This window comes from Solea solea, chromosome 15, assembly GCF_958295425.1.
Source record: "Solea solea chromosome 15, fSolSol10.1, whole genome shotgun sequence".
Lineage (NCBI taxonomy): Eukaryota > Metazoa > Chordata > Actinopteri > Pleuronectiformes > Soleidae > Solea > Solea solea.
This window is the reverse complement of record NC_081148.1, coordinates 5,302,451-5,320,885: the sequence shown is the minus strand read 5'-3', so window position 1 is coordinate 5,320,885 and position 18,435 is coordinate 5,302,451. Positions and strand designations below refer to the sequence as shown.

Sequence of the window (18,435 nt, the reverse complement as noted above, 5' to 3'; positions counted from 1 at the left end):
ATGCATCACCTCGTGGGCAGCAGTTTGGACAACTTTAGCTGAAGCCTGTTCTTCAGAAGAGCCTTTTGTTTTTTACCAAGCATCCAGTTCATGTGGCACAAAGTGTGACTCAAGCACCCCCATGTGGCTCAGAGGTGAACTGCAGATATAATGACCCAGTAGGTCTGCTACTTCACCACTTTATGTTTTAACTAAAATGTCTTAGATTTTCAAAGAATCTCACAAAACACTGGCCCCAGTAAAACCATTACTGCTGACGAGTTCGTGACCCGGTCGGAACAAGGGCCTTTCTGCATGGAGTTTGCGTTTTCTCCCCCCCATGTGTGCGTGGGTTTTCTCTGGGTTCTCCGGCTTCCTCCCATAGTCCACGAATTGGGGATGAAGTCAATTGGACACTCTAAATTGACCGTAGGTGTGAGTGTGAGAGTAAATGGTTGTTTGTCTCTACTGGCGATCTGTCCAGGGTGTGACCTCCACCTATCGCCCTATGTCAGCTGAGATTGGCACAGCGCCCCCCCGTGACCCGCATGTGGAGGATAAAGCGGTCGACGAGCATGAGAGGTCAAGTCGTCCAGCTCCTTGACAAAAGTTGGACGGACACGTGACTCGGTCTGTCCGGCGTCACCACTTACAGCAAATCACCTTGCTTGTTGTTGATGCAACTGGCAAACGCTCTGCTCAGATGTCAGCTCACGGCGTCAACATCAGGTTGGCACGGCAACAGTTCTTCCTCTTCTGGTCGTCTCATCATGCCTCGCAGCACTTCAAGACAGCGTCCCAGGAGGCACCTCTCCTCCTGTCGTAGTGAGTGGACCACGTCTAGCTGCTCCCTGACTGACTGGTCACACTGCTGCAGGAGCTCAGAGATCTACACACACACACACACACACACACACACAGAGTCACAGTCACATCACTGGTTAGAGTGACACTTAATGATGAGTGTGTGCACACACCTTATCCAGAGCTGCACGTGTGTCTCGTAGTAGTCGCTGACAGAGTCTCTCGGCCATCAGGACGCTCCATTCCTCCCCTTCTTCACACACCGCCTGGCCGAGCAACACTGCCCTCCACTGGTGACTATAAGAAACACACACATTTAATACAGTATATACACTGACCTCATCTTTTACAGCAGGGGTTGACCAGTATGTCTTTCCAAGCATTGAATATTGGGCCAAAACATATCTTTATCAGGCAAAACAACTGATAAACAACTTTCATCACCAACTTGTTACAAAGACTCTTAAGACACAAATGTGTGAGATACAGAGAATAAAATGTCCAAAAATGCTTTTAATGCTCTTTGGACTGTTAATTAGGGCTGAAACAATTAGTTGAATAATCGATTATTAATCAAATACAAAATGAATCGTCAACTATTTTGATAATCGATTAATCGTTTTCACGATTAAAACATGATTTCGGATCGTTTTAGCTTCTTAAATGTGAATATTTTCTAGTTTCTTTGCTCCACAGAACAAAGAAATCATCAAAACTGAATCATTTTTGTTTGTGGACAAAACAAGACATTTGAGAACATCATCATTTCCAGGTTTGACAAACACTGGCATTTTATGGACCAAACAATTACTCGATTAATCGAGAAAATACTCAACAGATTAATCTATTATGAATATAATTGTTAGCTGCAGCTCTACTGCTACATAGCATAAAAATTAAAAAATTCAAATCTTACTACAGCGTTTGTGGCATGGACAAGAGTCTGAGAGCCGTCATCAACCTCCAACTGGGGCCATCACTGGATACTGTCAGGTTTCTGAGAGGAGGAGAGAGGAGACGAGGGGGTGTGACCTAGCTCGTGACTTCATTTACAGTTTGTCAGCAAAGAGATTAAACACGTTTCCAGAAATGCAGAAGCAGTGTTTTTAAATCGCGGGGACTTACTGAACGAAGTCGTTCTCTTTGAGGAACTTCATCTTCTGGTTCAAACTCCTGTCGCCTTTTAAAACATCACAGAGGAGATCTGAGGGAACAAACAGGTACAACATCTTATATATATTATAAATTAAATAGGAACAAGGCTACACTGACACTTGAATCAATTACATCTTAGTGTTTCATAGCTTGTACAAATGTGTTTTCCTTTTTAAACCATTAATATTCCTTTTTTTATTATTGTTTCCAGACATAAGCATTAAAACACATGCATTTAAAAAAGAAATGAACGTGAACATTTAGTCCAAGCATGTGTGTGCACCATGAAATACAACTGATGGTGATTTACAATCTTAACTAATCGAAACTAAACAAACAAAAAAAGGATGTAATATGTAAGTATACAAGGTCTAAATTGGAAATTTATGCTACACGTGGCCACTAATTATATAAATACAGCTCTGGATATTTTTCACTACATCACAATAAAGTTTTTTTGCAGTTTATTACAGCGTTTCACCGTAGTTTACCTGCATCTACATATACCACACTGTGTGGGTTACCGGGGGCAACAAAGCCATACTCTAACAGCAGGCGCTGGTTATCATGGGAGCCGTAGTTTATGAAGGCCTGCTGGAAGCGCGTGGTCCCGGAAACACTTCTGATTTCATAACATCCTGTCACGTCACTGAAACCTGCTTTTACCTGAGGAAAAATAAAACACATCGTGCACATAAAGGAAACAACATCTATAGAATCTACTATTGCTTATGTAAAGTTGAACATTCATGTATTTACCTGCACATCAGGCTGGTGGTTGAGCAGGTCCAGGAAAGGGGCTAAAGCATAAACATCCTGTCCAGACAGGAAGTGGTTGCATGGATGGGACATGAAGACAGAGCGTGTGTTGACGCTGCACCACGCCCACCTGGTGGGAAAGAAAGAATCAGACACATATTGTGTATGCATGCATGTGTGTGTGTGTCTGCGTGGTGTGTGTGTGTGTGTGTGTGTGTGTGTGTAAGCACCTGAGAGCGTCATATGTGAACACCTCCTCTGCTGGCTGCCTCAGGACTGGCTGCAGGGATCTGGACCAAAAATAAATCACATCACAGAGTGATTTTTACATTCATCTAAACAATGACATGTTACGACATGTTCACACAAACACAAAGTACTGCTTCGTGGTATGCACTTGTGTAGGCACGTGAACATGTGGATGAATACTGTCCCCGCTCCCTTAAGGATTTAAGATTTTTATCCTTGCATGTAATGATGCATTATTGTAAAAGTCTGGGCAACTACCAATGTTTAAGATAACAATTTGACTGATAACCAACATACTGATATTGTGTAATTGAAGTAATTAATAACCCCCCCCCCCACAAAATAATAATAGCTTTTAAGTTTTGGTCTCTCTTCAATATATATATATATATATATATATATATATATATATATATATATATATACATATATACACACATATATATATATATATATATATATATATATGTATACACATACATATATACACACATATATACATATGTATATATGCAGGGCCGGCTCTACCTAATTTTGTGCCCTAGGCGAGATTGCTCTCCGGTGCCCCCTCCCCCCCCCCCCCCCGTGTGTGTTGGGGGGGGGGGGGGGGCGCTCCCGAGGGCTTGGACGGCCTTTTCATGTCGTTAATAACAAAAGCTTCACCTGTCTGTGACCTGACCTCTGATCCCTGCTCTGACCCTGAGGTCACCCGTCATGTGATTCAGCAGCACCACATTTTAGGAACATTATTGTTTATTCATTTGTTAATATTTATTATTTTCAAGAGAGAACACACAAATGAGGGCGACTGGGAATAGAAAATCATTTTTATTTTCATTGAAAAAAAAAAAATTTTTTTAGACGGTCGCTCTAGGCGGTCGCTCTAGGCGGTCGCTCTAGGCGACCGCCTATATCGCCTATGCCAAGAGCCGGCCCTGTACATATGTATCTATCTATATATATATATATATATAGATAGATACATATGTATATATGTGTATATATATGTATATGTATACACATATACACATATATATATATATATATATATATATATATATATATATATATATACACATAGCATAGACAAACATTAGTGTACTATTTAATGAAAGGCCAATAACAGTGAATATGGGCTGATTGCAGTGGTGTTCACAGACATTTGGAAGGGCAGGGGTGAACATTAAAAGGGCATCTACTGGGCACCACTGGGATATAATTTCCCACATTCTAACACACGTGTGCACACCTACACAAGGACATCCTTTACATCACAGCATCACTTTCTATCACCAGGATGGGCATTTTCTATACAGCACCGAATATAATTTCCTCTCAGGACACCCTATGAGACATAACGGCACCATTTTTGATTGGAAGGACAAAGGAATAGGAAAACAAAGTTTGCTTTTCTCCACTAGAAAGGCATTCCTTTAGAAATAATATTTGTTTTTAATTTACAGTCTGGCAGCCGGTCGGGCACTTCCTCATGTTTTTACCACTCAAGAGGGCACTTTAGCTAAGATTGCTAAGAGATTGTAGATACAGCACTGGTCTGGGTGATGTCACAATAATAAAGATCATGTTTCTCTCTGCTCTAGGTCACAGGCTTCTTTGCACACCCTAAAAACACAACCAAACACACCTGAAAAAGTCCTGACTGGAGGAGTGAAGTTCTTGCAGCGCCTCCCTCTGCTCTAAAGCTCGCCTCTGCACGTCGGCGGGCAGAACAGCCAGGACAGTCTGTGTGAAGTAGGCGGGGCAGGTGTAGGAGGTTGGCAGCACGTCAATGTAGGGGAACCAATCAGAGGTCTCTCCCCGGTGTCGTTCGCTTACCAGGTACACGCAGAGCACCAGCAGTGGAGAGAGACGGTGTTTCCAGCTACGGAGACAAAAACAGTGACTCCTACATATCCCATTGTTATATGAAGCACATGTCATGGAAAAGTGTGTTTCTGTGTTTACCTCTTAATATAGTGTCCCAGGTAGCTGCTCAGGACAGTTGAGGTTGTGAGGAGGCAGGAAGCAGGGAGGGAGACGATGAGCTGACCAGGCTGACAGAAGAACACATTTAAACACAGCCACCGAGAATCACGGCTCACTTACAGGTTTGCGCTCCACTGAAGCACAACACTCGGTCAAGGACACATCATTACGTGAAGCATCACATGTCGAGAGCCTTTCGACTGGGCGACAAACTCATTTATCAACCCTCTGCCACAAAAGATCTCGATCAGTTAAGCTCGAATACAATTCCTTTTTAATTAACTTGATAAAATCAGCTCATGAAACATAATCACAGAATCCATGACTGTGAATGAGAGGGAAAAAAGGGGGGCGATACATTTACTTATTACTTTTTCATTTTGTCATCTAAAGGTAAAACGTAAATCTGAGTGTATTTATTATCATCATTTTTAGTTGGTTGGTTGCTTAGTTAGTAGGTAACCAGCATTACCTTCTGTATACTGTATATACCACTTCATAGCATGTTATTGTGGTTTGTTTAAAGCTGCAGTAGGCAGGATCTCAAGAAAAATATTCGATTGTTGAATTTTATTTGCAGTTTGTAAAAAGAATCTTATTTTGGCATCTGAGCTCTTTCTCCTGAGCTTAGGACAGCGAGACGAGCACGGACTGATGCAATCACGTGACAGAGGACGGGTGTTTTATTGTCTTTTTTATTCTTTATTTAATTTCTTTGGAGTGTAGGGAATCGTTGCAGGGGCTGTAGTTGTAGTGGAACAGCAACTGGCTTTATTGATCAATAATATCAAAGAAGTACAGCCTACGATTATTCTCATAATCAATTAATCTGTTAGATTAAACGACTTGTTGTAAGAAAGTGGAAAACCTGGAGTTAATGATGTTCTTCAACGTCTGGTTTTGTTCACAAACCAAAATTATTCAGTTTTAATGCTTCTTTGTTATATAGAGTAAAGAAACCAGATAATATTCTAGGGCTGCAACAATTATTTGATGAATCGATTACTGAATAATTACTAAATGAATCGTCAACTATTTTGATAAATGATGAATCGGTTTGAGTGTTTCTATAAGTGTCTCCAATTTTTCAGCGTCTTAAATGTGAATTGTTTCCAGGTTTAGTAAATACTGATCAACATTTTTCAACATTTCCTGACATTTAATGGAGCAAACAAGTGCTCGATTATTGGAGAAAATATAAAAATCGTTAATTGTTAGTTCCCTACAATATTCACATTTAATAAGCTCAAAGTTTGTTTGATCATTTAAAAAAAAAAGAAAAAAAGACTCAAACCGATTAATCAATTATCACAATAGTTGATAATTAACTTGGTAATTGATAAGTAATCGCCCGAGTTCCAGCTCTACTTTAATCAAATACAATAGCAACATCAGTAATGGATTAGACAGCTTACCTTTATAGTTTTGAGAGTCTGAAGTCCTCTGCCTGTGTCTGCATGACAAAGGAGAAAAAACACACACATATAAATACTGCGATTGAAAGTCCTTTCAATGTTGACAGCATTTCATCAACAGCTTCAAAATCATTTTTGATGGGTCCCTGACTTAACAAGACAAGCTGAAGACTCTGTCAACTAACCAACAGTTAACTAGTTGCTCAGTTAGTTCCAGGTTGCAGAAAACAGAAAACGAGGTGAAAAGTCCTGACTCTATTATTTAGAACTTTGACATGTAATTGTATTCACTTTAAAAAAAAAAATCCATGTTTGCATTACATATGCTGCACAAATACAAGCTCATGGTTAAATTGTTTGGCTCTGACCCGAAAAACTGGATTTCTGAACAGCTCGCGACAAGTCTGGATGTCATTGGTCACCACAGTTCTGATCTGATGGCACGATTGCCTATGTTTTATCCTTGTTTTTAGAATATTTTATTACAAGTAAATTTGCGCTTTAAAGATTAAAATGTAGATATGTTGTATTCTGAGCTGCATATATTATGCTATTTTCATAGCATAAAACTTTTGTCTTTTCTATATTGTCACCATGACTCTTAGCAAAATCTTATCTCGGCAACCCACCCACACACACACATTGTATAAAGATGTTTTAGGTGTAACTGAGAGAGATTATTTTATGTTATCTGCATACTTTTATCTACACCTGTACCACACCTCAGCACACCGACTGCTGTGTCATCATCATTATTACACTGTTTTCATTCAACTTAAACCCTGATCTCAAGATCATCGCCCTAATCTGGGCTTCTCTCCTTCCTTCACTCCACATTTTAGAACTTAATTCAAGCACTGATCACAGACTTAGATGGGTCTGGGCCTTGAGCGACACAACAGAAATGTGGGGCCTTTACGATGATGCATTTCTCCAAACCCAGGAGAATGGAGCCTCTTTCAAATCAGCCTGGAGTTGCACTAAGTCCACACCAATATGTGATGCATTTTTCCTCAGCCCCAGGTCTCGTCTCTCCACCAAAGTGCAGGGAACCTGTTTAACAGGTTTTTTTTTTTTTGCATAATCGTGCTAACAATCTAAAAACCACCAAACGGACAAGGATGAAAGCAGAGTTGTACCAGTGAAGAGGGCTGGCTGCAGCAGTGCTGAAGTGAATCCTCGCTGGTGAAGAAACTTCATCAGCCTCACATACTGTGGCTGGTGACACAGAGAGACTGAAGAGACAGAGAAAGGGTCAGGTGTGATGGGAGAGACCAGCAGTGGGAAACAGAACAGAGAGTGTGCTGAAACACAGAACTGAAACCATCGTAGAAAGTAAAAACATTATATGCAATACCTGACTGGATAGGGCATTCACATTTCTGCCTCCTTTTCCTTGCAGCTCTTCCAGCTCGACGGCTGCAGCCCCTCATGACCCCACCTGGACCTGGGACCCCCTGTGGTGAACAATCAAACGTATAGTGAATGCAACTCGACAGACGTTCACCATTACAGTTGAATAGAGAAGTTTACTTTAGAACATGTGCAGACTTTCTGAAGGTCTTTCATCATCTGCTTGCACCCAACAGAATAGTGTGCCCACTGGATAATCCTGTATTTTAATATTAGACTGTCCATTTGTTTCCTTTTTATGATCCATGCTATCCGTCTTTGTTTTTTTGCCTGTCCTGCTTTTTGTTTGGCTGTTTTGTTGCTTTTGATTTTCTTTGTAATTGTCTTTAAAGATTCTTATTTTTCAGGTTATTTATAAAGTTACTTTGTTCCATAATATCCCATAGTTAGTTAGAGGTTAGGGTTACCACATGAAAGTAAACAATTAAGAAGAGGTCAGCTGATTAGTTACAGTAAAGCAGCATCATCTGCCACAGGGAAAAAGAATATAATATGATCAATGGCTTTGTGATTGTAACCTAATCTCTTGTTGTAATGGTTAGTACGAATAACAATGTTATTATAGTTTAAACTTGTAAATGGAAAAAGAAAAACTGTTTTTAACCTGAGACCCCTAGGTCACATGACATATACATTTAAAGGAGAAAAGCAATTTTAATAATCATGCATATCTATAATAAACGTATAATAGTTATCTTGCATGACTATAAAACATGTTTTATTCATCATTATCATCACTCATGTATTCATATTCCCTGATTAAGAAATGTTATGGTTTAATGTATATACTGTATATTCTTACATTATAAAATCAGCAGAGGGTGACTGACAAATAGCAAATGGTCCCTAAACGGAGGTCCGACGTAAAATAGAGGATTATATCAGACACCGGTTGGTTTTTACACATTTCAAACTAAAATACAATCTAAAAAGAGTCGTCATTTACACTGCACTTATAGTAATATACAATAATATAAAAAAAAACACCCAGTCTACTTATCGGCACGGTTATATGACTGTAATAGAGTAAAAATCCGACCTGTAAAGCATAATAGTCCTCACGCACCCATACCATGTGGTGTTTTGGTTCCGGGTATGCGCAGTGGTGCTGCGCAGAAGTCCTCTCCAGCAGCATAAATCCAGCTCCCTCCTCCTCCTCCTCCTCACACACACACACACACTCACTGCTCCTGCCGCTTCGTCTCTCCGCGCCTTCACCAGGTCCACACCAGCTCACAGTAAGCAGAAGACTCCGTCAACTAACCAACAGTTAACTAGTTGCTCAGTTAGCTCCAGGTTGCTAATGAAAACCGGTAGTTTTTCTGTGCACCTGCGTTATGTAACAGAAAACGAGGGGAAAAGTCCTGACTCTTTCATTTAGAACTTTGACATGTAATTGTATTCACTTTAAAAAAATTCCATGTTTGCATTACATATGCTGCACTAATCCAAGCTCATGGTTAAATTGTTTGTCTCTGACCCGAAAAACCGGATTTCTGAACAGCTCGCGACAAGTCTGGATGTCATTAGTCACCACAGTTCTGACCTGATGGCACGAGCGCCTACGTTTTATCCTTGTTTTTAGAATATTTTATTACAAGTAAATTTGCGCTTTAAAGATTAAAATGTAAATATGTTGTATTCTGAGCTGCATATATTATGCTATTTTCATGTCCACTTTTGTCTTTTTCTATATTGTCACCATGACTCAGCAAATCTTATCTCGGCAACACGCACACACACACACACACACTGTATAAAGCTTACACAGATGTCACTCTGTATGCAGGTATGTCCACCAAGGTTGCCGTGGTAACGGGCAGTAATAAGGGCATTGGTCTGGCCATTGTCCGAGCGCTCTGCAAGGAGTTCCAAGGAGATGTTTACATCACTGCCAGAGACGTGTAGGTATCTCACCTGTACCACACCTCAGCACACTGTCTGCTGTGTCATCATCATCATCATCATTACACTGTTTTCATTCAACTTTAAAAACTTTGACCCTGATCTCAAGATCATCACCCTAATCTGGGTTTCTCTCCTAATCTGGGCTATTTTTTACTTACATTACGTCTTAATGTTTTGTCGTCTTTCTTATACTTTTTTTTATGTCATGGGTATTTCTTCAACCTCATTTTAGTGTTTTGTTTTTCCTCATAGTTGTTTTTTTATATATATACATATATATGTATGTATGTATATATATATATATATATATATATATATATATATATATATATATATATATATATATAGTTTTTGCTTTTCTGAGATGCCGTCTTCAGTTTTTTTACTCATATTTACTTGACTTTATTTGCCATCATCTTCTTGTTTTAAGCCGCTTATTGTGTTGATGTTAATTGATGTTTATTGTATTTTTCCTCTTGTGTGTGTCACTTTTTTCCATCATTTTTTAGGCGGGGGGGGGGAGAAAAAAAACAGTTACAGAGTGATTATTGTCTGCGTGCCTTATTAACTACAAGTTCCACCACTCGGATTATCACAAAAACGTTAAAAATTGAGCTCTGATCTTTTGATTAAAAAAGCCAGTGGGTAAATTAAGAGCGTAGCACAGACCAAAGAGTCTTTAATTTCATTAACTGATGTTGGAAAGATTGTTGTGTGACAGATTCACTTTCTCATTTCCATAAATATTTTTAATTTCATGCTACAGCACTGCCAAAGGGGGTCTAACGAGTCAGGTGGCCCCTGGATGAACTGATAAAAAGTCATAATAATAAGTGCAGTCTTCCATGACTGTGCCCCGGGGCGGGCTCCATCATCTCATCCCCCTGCTTAAACACGCTATGACCAATCAAAGTTCAGAAATAAACTTTGCACTGAATTACTGGCTCTTTTATTGAAGCTAAGGGAATTAATACTAACTCTAAAAGAAGACTGTGAGCTCTTTGGTTCAGATTAACGTTGTATTTATTAATTATCATTCAAAAAAAAAGACTAAATGAAATGTGATCATGTTGCTGTCATTGCAGGGGCCGCGGTCAGGAAGCAGTGAAGTCTCTGAACTCAGAGGAACTGAAGCCCATGTTTCATCAGCTGGACATCAACGACCTGAACAGCATCACCACCGCTGCAGCTTTCTTTAAAGACAAGTACGGAGGTGTGGATGTCCTCGTCAATAATGCTGGGATAGCGTTCAAAGGTAGGATTACACTGACACCCTCCATTAATACACTGTTTATTAGATATATACCACATATTTACACAGTGCTTATCTAGTCCTGACGACCACTTCAAGCACTTTTAATAGTGGTTAGTGCAATGGTCTTGGTCTTGTCCTGGTCTTGAGTGGAATGGCTCAGTGGTTCAAGTTATAGTAATAGAAAAGCTGCCTGAACTTTCACATTGTTCCCTTTAATTATTAACTAAACATGTGTTTCCTGCAATCACAAATACACTTTTTTCCCCATAAAACATTTGACTTTGAATAGAGAGAAAATAATTCTGTATGAATTAGCCAAACTATTAAAGTAAATTAAAAAGGATTTAGCTCTATAATAACTTTGGTGAGCCAGAAAAGTGAAAAGTCAAAAGTGTCTCAGACACAGGGCTGGATTTCAGACAAATGGTTTGCTTAAAATGATTGGTACGTTCTCCGAGTGCAGTTCATTATTTATTTGCATTATTTGGGTTTGAGAAAATACTTCAACCAAGCTGCTTTTAAGTTTCTGTAAACCAGATGTCCCTCTCTCTGCATCTGTCCTCAGTGGCAGACACGGCTCCGTTTGACGTCCAGGCGGAGGTGACCCTCAAGACAAACGTCTTCGCCACCAGAGACATGTTGACTCACTTCATGCCCATCATCAAAGCAGGAGGTATGGTGTACAGCAAGTGGGCAAAGTGGAAATAAGAATACCTGATATTACACTGTGTTCATGCACAGTCATACACACCCATCAACTTGTCTGAGCTATTGAATGTTCCAGATTTGCCTATTGAGAGAGATAGAATAGAATAGAATAGAATGCGCTTTGTTGTCATTATACTGTGTACAACGAGATTTGGAGAGCTTTTCCTTTTCAGTGCAGATATTTCACACAGTTTTAAAATAACAAACAGTTAAAAGAAAATGCAAATATGCTCTATATACACACAGGATGCATATTTAAATCTTTAAATATTTAGTATCTCTAATCTGTAACCTCTAATGTATTGAGAGGACAAAAATGTAGTTTTGTAAGTAAATGTTATTGTTAACACAAGGCATTGGAATTTGATATTTTTTTGGTTTCAAATGCAGGTATGGCAATATGGCTCAATCACGCCCCCCCATTGAAAGTTTCTCTTTTTTGGGGGGGGGGGGTGATACCTCAGTGTTAGCTTATCTTATTGTTTTGTCCAGGAGACAATTATCTACACTAACTAACTTATCTGTCTTCAACATCCTCTCCACTTTCAGCCATCTGTATTTCGGTCTTCACTGCAGACCCTCTGTGGTCAGGGCATTTTTGTAATATTTGGATTTTTGCAATCAAAATGTTTCAACCCCCACTGGAAATTAGGTTCATTGGCAAAAATGTACTAGCAGCTGTTTGCAATAAACAAATCAAACAATAACAGTTTAAATGGCTCAACACGACTAATATTACAAGTGGTTTCACGTTTAATGTGACTACTGCAATCTCAAAATGACACAATTGTTCAGCCCCTTCATGTTAAGCATCTTTAGTACTTAGTTGAGCACCCGCTGCAAACATGATGCAGAGACAGACACCCGCTTCTGGCAGTGTTACTGAGGAATCTTAGGCCATTCCTCAAGGGCAAAGGCCTCCAGTTCACTAATATTATTGGGTTTACATGCTGCAACCACCTTTTTCAACGGTTTCAACTGTGATGGCCACTCCAATATCTTCCAGGACTTCTGAAACCAAGCCTTGGTGGACTTTGAGGTATATTTGGGATCATTGTCCTGTTGGAAGGTCCAGTGACACCCAAGCTTCAGCCTCCTCACAGACTCCGTGGCATTTTCCAGTGTCAGAGGAAGCAAAGCAGAGCTCAGAGCTGTGGAGCTGCGTATGCTTCATTCTTCCTCCTCCAGACATACCGCTGATCTATAGTCCTTTTGTTTCATTGTTCCGCAGAAGAGAATCCCAAAACCACAGGGTTGAATAATTTTGAGACTGCAGTAGTCATTGTACGATTTAGTGTTGAATTTCGATAAAATCCTTGTAGTATTAGTTTAATTTGACTATTTAAACTGTTCTTGTGTAATTTGTTTATTGCAAACACCTTAATATAATACATTTCTCACATAAACCCTTAAAATATGGCCTCACTAATAAGTTCAAAAGAGAGAGAGAGAGAGAGAGAGAGGCTACAACAACACCACTGTGTCTATTTCAGGCCGCGTGGTGAACGTCTCCAGCTTCGTCGGCTCCCGCACTTTAAACCAGTGCAGCGCAGCACTGCAGCAGCGTCTCCGCAGCGACGACATCACAGAGGAGGAGCTGATGGGTCTCATGCAGCAGTTTGTGGACCTGACCAAGAAGAACGAGCACAAACAGGGTGGCTGGCCGGAGGCGGCTTACGGCGTGTCCAAGACAGGCCTGACGGTATGATCCGCTCAGTCTGCACGCTTTGAATCTTTCATCAAAAAAAAGATGTATTATACATGAGTGTCCCCTGTTTGTCTCTGTTTTTAGACCCTGTCCATGATCCTGGCTCGTCGTCTGTCCAGGGAGAGACCAAATGACGGGGTAATCACTGAAATATATCATTTATATATTAATAAGATGAATAACTAAAATAAAGTAAAATAAATTGGGGTTTTAATATAGGTAGGTGTATTGTTTGCATTAATCAGGCTGTCCATTTTGTTAATTATTTGTAAATAAGATGATTACTATAGTAGTAAAAGTATGTTGTTGTTGTAAGGCAATTGTGTGTATCATTTATTATTAAACTTAGATTTTATCAGATTGTGCAAAAAAGAAAATTGCCCAAAGTTAGAAAATTGGCTGCACTGATTTCTGAAGAGAAAAGTTTCTTCAGTCGACCTCTAGTTTTTAATTATGATATGCCAGGTACAGTTATTTTATAGTGAATATGTCACACATAACAGTATAAATGAAGGCCCTCTCATCAAGACTTACATATGGATTGTTAACATTTCTACAGATCTTGCTGAATGCCTGCTGTCCAGGATGGGTGCGCACTGACATGGCCGGTTCCAAAGCCTCCAAGTCTCCAGACGAGGGCGCCATGACTCCAGTTTACCTGGCGCTGCTGCCGCCTGGAGCCACGGAACCTCATGGGAAGTTTGTGTCAGAAAAAGAGGTTCAGCCCTGGTAGAACAGATAAAAGTACAACTTTCCACACATTTGGCTTCCATGCAATAAATATGTAAAGCATTAAAAAATGTCACAACCATCAGGCAACTTGAGTGGTACTTGGTCCATGTACTGTATGTCTTTCTGACAGGTTTAATAATTCTATTCTGTTCTGCATTTCTCCTTGCCTTTAGAAAAACTAACTGTTTTGTATAAGATATGTAATGATTTGCCTTAAAAGGATGAACCATGGGATGAAAATAAATGTGTTTTCTTGGTCTACAAAATGCCTTTTCATTTAGTCATTACATCACATAAATTCAAACGTTCAAATTAAAATGACTAATGCTCGTTCACATACAGGTTAAAGTTAATGAGATGTCAAAAAATACTGAATAGAATTACACCGAAATAAGGGCTGGAACTAATTGTTTTCATAGTTGATTTATTTGTCACCTAGTTTAAGAAAATTGTGTAAAATGTTAGTTGATTATTGGTGCATTGGCTTATAATGTGTCCTAAATAAATACACACACACACACCTGAGATGAACAACCACTCCTATGATCAATTTAGAGCATGCAATTAACCTCTGCATGTGTTTGGACCGTGGGATGAAACTGGAGAACCTGAAAAAAAAACCTCCAAAAGAGAACATGCAAATTCCAAAGGACCAGCAGGTCGCGCACCCTGGTCTATTTGCTGCAAGGCAACAATGCTAGCCACCACGACACCGTGTGGCCCCACTGAACACAGCAGACTGTGTGAGGCTGTTTTATATTCCATGTGTGCGAGTGTGGGAGTTGTAGTCCTGTCAGACACGACTTAAGCCCTGATTACGGTGTAGATAAAACAAATCCACACATGCTGCCAGAGAGAGAGAGAGAGAGATGACCAGAGATGACAATCCTCTAATCCCTGCTGTCTGACAGAGGAAACCCCATCACATGCCGACTGACGATCATACTGACCGTGGTCATCATCGGCAGTAATTGCTGCATGAACACTGTAATTACTTTATTGATCCTGTGGTGAGGAATTCCCCCAGAAGCTGAAACAACAAGCGATACGGCAGTAATCGACACAACACTGCCCCACGTGTGGCGCGAGATAAGACATTTGCTTTGATCGACGGCTGATTGTAATTTACCTGAACAAGAACTTCAGCTGTAAACGTTATTTCTGCATTAGGATCATTTGTATTTCAGAGGTTATTTGCATCATTTTACACTGCACACTTCTGTGCAGTCTTAGAGACTTAGAGACACTTTTATCCAAGCTACACACAAGTAGTCTTGGAAAGAACTCCACTAGATGGGATCTAAGTGTAGAATGAGTGCAGGGTAGGTGTTAGGGTACCTTAATGTGTGCTCTGTGGAAACATGTCATGTCGAACCACCACCACGTTTTTAAATGGACAAACTAAACCACTTTTAAGTTGTAATGATATTTACAACTAGATTTGTGTTTCAGTCAGATGACTTCGATGTGATCCTGTTTTCCATGACTGTGTGCATCACGTTCAGACAGAAGGAGATAAGAAAGAGATACTAAAAAAACTCCATAATTTTTCTTTCAATCTCATTCTCTTTGGTTTTATACAAAAGGAAAAGAGACATGAGAAGCAGATGAAGGTTTACAAATGTATTGCATGTTGAGGGAAGGCAGCAAACAGGTGCATCAGGGTGTTGGAGTTTGCAGGTGAGTGCCTCTCAGTGGTTAAAGCTAAACTTTGCAAGTCGTTTTTTTTTTTTGCCTTTTTCTCTACGGAGCTCCCCCTACAGTTTCCGAGTAGATATTTTACACCATCCTTTGTTTACCGCTTTATCTGAAAACTCACAGCTGACACTCCCCCCCAACGGCATGCTTCATGCTTCTGTGTTTTTCAGTTCTTTGCGTTTGGGAAAAGATAGTATTTACTGGTGTTTACTCGTGTGTGGCCCCATCACTTGGTCCCCCTCTTCCTCGCTTCCTCCAACAACAGTTTTCGTTATTTCTTTGCTGGCTCTGGCATGATGAACATCTAAAATAACATTATCTCTGCCCTGATCTTATAGTCGGTACCTGGCTAGGGTTTGTGTGTGTGTGTGTGTGTGTGTGTGTGTGTGTGGTGCCATGAAGCAATTCATGTTTCTCCAGAGACGCAAGACTTTGCAAGACCTCCTATTTCTGAGTGCTCGGGGTCCTGATCTTAAAGGCTGGTTTTCCGCCTTTAACAGACAGTAAGTGGAGTGGAGACAGACCTCCAGTCTCCCTGCAACAAGACCATAACAATGACTCTGAAGCTGTTAAATTAGGGTAGAAATCCTGCATAGTTTTGCTCTAACAAGGGACAAGGTTGGATGAGGCAGGTGACTGATCTGTGAGACACAAGTGGTTCAGGATGAAGGCTTTAAAACCCAACAAGACATATTTGACTGAGATGTTTATCTGAACTCGCAAAGACGGGGGAGGACGGCTCGGCTGGAGTGAGCGAGGAGGTGGTAATCAGTGTGTGAGGAGTTTGTCAAGAGAGCTGAATTTAGGTCAGCTATGCCCAGCCTAAGGCTATGTTCAGATTACCAGGCGGAAGTGACCCATATTTGATTTCTTTTTTCAGTTTGGATTTTTGCAGGTCTGCGTGCGGACACAGAAATCCAATCCCCATTTCAAATCAGATCTGTGTCACTTCGGTACGGTCCGAGATCAGTATCTGCCATGTGGCCATGCAACATGAGTGCATGGGCTGAGCATTTCATTCATCACCCTCAACAGAAGCGTGTCATCCTCTGAACTCGACAGTCTAGAGCTAAATCTCACACACAAATGTGCTGTGATTCTGTACCTTCCACTTTCGGGGAGCAATAAAAGACATCCTACCATCCACATCTCACATATCTCCCACTTTAATAACAATGTTCACATCAGAGGTCTTTTTTTTCTTTTATTTCTTGGACATTTCACATGCAAGACACTTGTGAAGCACCCAATATCATCTGTAATTAATCTCATTTGATTTGAATTGAACAACGTGACTGACTGGTAATCTGAACACAACCAGAGAGACAGATAGATGAACAACCCTGGGGTGGTAACACACTTACATTGATAGTTGACAGTTTGTGGACGGTGTCCAGCATGCTGAGTGACATCAGTGCGCTCTGTCACTACAAGCACTCTTCAAAAGCCCTGAACTATTGCTTTCAAGCTGTAGTAGCAGAATCACTATAAAAACAACTGATTGTTGGGTTTCATGTCCAGGCAGTTGAATACTAATGTTTAGGGATGGAGGCTCTCTGTCCTGATCCACTCTCCCCAGAAAACTGTCAGCAGTGGTGTGCCTCAGGGCTCTGTCCTGGGACGCCTTTGTTTTATCATCTACCTCCTCCCTCTTGGCAATATAGTGTCCTCTGCTACACAGATGACACCCAGGTCTACCTCTCCTCCAAGCCCAGCACACCTCTACCCTCCTCCTCCTACCTCCTCAACTGTTTACAAGAAATTAATATCTGGTTTTCCCACAACTTTCCCAAACTTAATGCCAATAAAAGGGATGAAACGGTTCCAAAATCAGTTCCAAATCCACACTTTCCAATTTATCTCTATCAATCGAATACTCCACTGTTCTCCCGTCCCCTCAGGTCAAGAGTCTGGGTGTCATCCTCGATAGAAACCTCTCCTTCACATACCACAGCCATCCTGGTCAATGCTCTTGTCACGTCACGTCTCGACTAATGTAATGTGCTCCTAAATGTTTACCTCATAAATCCCTCCATTAACTTCGACTGGTTCAGAACTCGCAGAACAGCTCGTATCGTCACTAGAACCCCATCCTGACAACACATCACGCCCGTCCTGAAACCACTTCATTGGCTCCCCATCCATTTCCACATTGGGTTCAGATTCTCCGTTCCTCCTCAGCCTCCCTCCTCTCCATACCATCTGCCCGTCCATGCCTTTGTCACCTCTTGGCTGGATTACTGCGCTCTATGTGGGGGTTAGTGTGTCCTCCGTTGCCCGTGTTCAGATGGTGCCAAACACTGCCGCCATCTTTTAACTAACACACAAACATACAAGCACATTTCCCTCACTCCACTGGCTGCCCATACATTTTAGGATCCATTTTGAAACGATTTTGTTTGTTTTTAAATCATTTAAAGGCCGTGTCGCTCCCCTACCTCCCATACAAGTCATTTTTTTGTGGCTGTTTTTTTTTTGTTGTTGTTTTTAATATGTGTTTTATTGCCTTGTGTGGGATTTTATTCTCTATTTAATGTATTATTTTTCTTACAGCCCTTTGGTCCACTGTGGGTGCTTTATATAGTTGTTAGCAGCACGAGCAGTTTGGTTCATTTCCTAAAGGCTAGATAGAGAGAAATAGAAGTTGCCCGATCTATCTACGCTGA

At 40.5% G+C, this 18,435-nt stretch overlaps 2 protein-coding genes across 3 annotated transcripts; one reads left to right on the top strand and one right to left on the bottom strand.

The window, feature by feature from the left end:
- Nucleotides 1-313: 313 nt before the first annotated feature.
- setd4 (SET domain containing 4) lies at nt 314-8,839 on the bottom strand. Of its 2 annotated transcripts, XM_058652191.1 has the most exons (14): nt 8,800-8,839; nt 7,705-7,804; nt 7,487-7,582; nt 6,348-6,385; nt 4,912-5,000; nt 4,783-4,828; nt 4,592-4,689; nt 2,928-2,987; nt 2,698-2,827; nt 2,430-2,604; nt 1,909-1,987; nt 1,700-1,780; nt 957-1,080; nt 314-868 (listed from the first exon to the last, which is right to left on the bottom strand). In XM_058652191.1, the coding sequence occupies exons 1-14, from the start codon at nt 8,833-8,835 to the stop codon at nt 686-688; spliced, it is 1,335 nt and encodes a 444-aa protein (XP_058508174.1). In that variant the 5' UTR covers nt 8,836-8,839; the 3' UTR covers nt 314-685. The 2 variants fall into 2 exon arrangements, with proteins under 2 accessions (XP_058508174.1, XP_058508173.1); XM_058652190.1 differs by having other exon boundaries at nt 4,592-4,828.
- A 36-nt stretch (nt 8,840-8,875) lies between these two features.
- cbr1 (carbonyl reductase 1) lies at nt 8,876-14,153 on the top strand. The gene is made up of 7 exons (XM_058651828.1): nt 8,876-8,998; nt 9,550-9,664; nt 10,754-10,923; nt 11,489-11,596; nt 13,125-13,333; nt 13,424-13,477; nt 13,899-14,153. Exons 2-7 carry the CDS (start codon nt 9,552-9,554, stop codon nt 14,070-14,072), a joined length of 828 nt encoding a protein of 275 aa, XP_058507811.1. The 5' UTR covers nt 8,876-8,998; nt 9,550-9,551; the 3' UTR covers nt 14,073-14,153.
- The last annotated feature ends 4,282 nt before the right edge of the window (nt 14,154-18,435 follow it).

Bases quoted from the DNA above. Each gene is read 5' to 3' on its own strand.
- setd4 (XM_058652190.1), bottom strand. From the start codon at position 8,835: ATGGTATGGGTGCGTGAGGACTATTATGCTTTACAG. The intron at 7,805-8,799 runs GTCGGATTTTTA...TGTTCACCACAG, and splicing joins AGGACTATTATGCTTTACAG to GGGGTCCCAGGTCCAGGTGG. The intron at 1,081-1,699 runs GTAAGATTTGAA...TGTTTCTTATAG, and splicing joins TCCATGCCACAAACGCTGTA to TCACCAGTGGAGGGCAGTGT.
- cbr1 (XM_058651828.1), top strand. From the start codon at position 9,552: ATGTCCACCAAGGTTGCCGTGGTAACGGGCAGTAATAAGGGCATTGGT. The intron at 9,665-10,753 runs GTAGGTATCTCA...CTGTCATTGCAG, and splicing joins TACATCACTGCCAGAGACGT to GGGCCGCGGTCAGGAAGCAG. The intron at 11,597-13,124 runs GTATGGTGTACA...TGTCTATTTCAG, and splicing joins GCCCATCATCAAAGCAGGAG to GCCGCGTGGTGAACGTCTCC.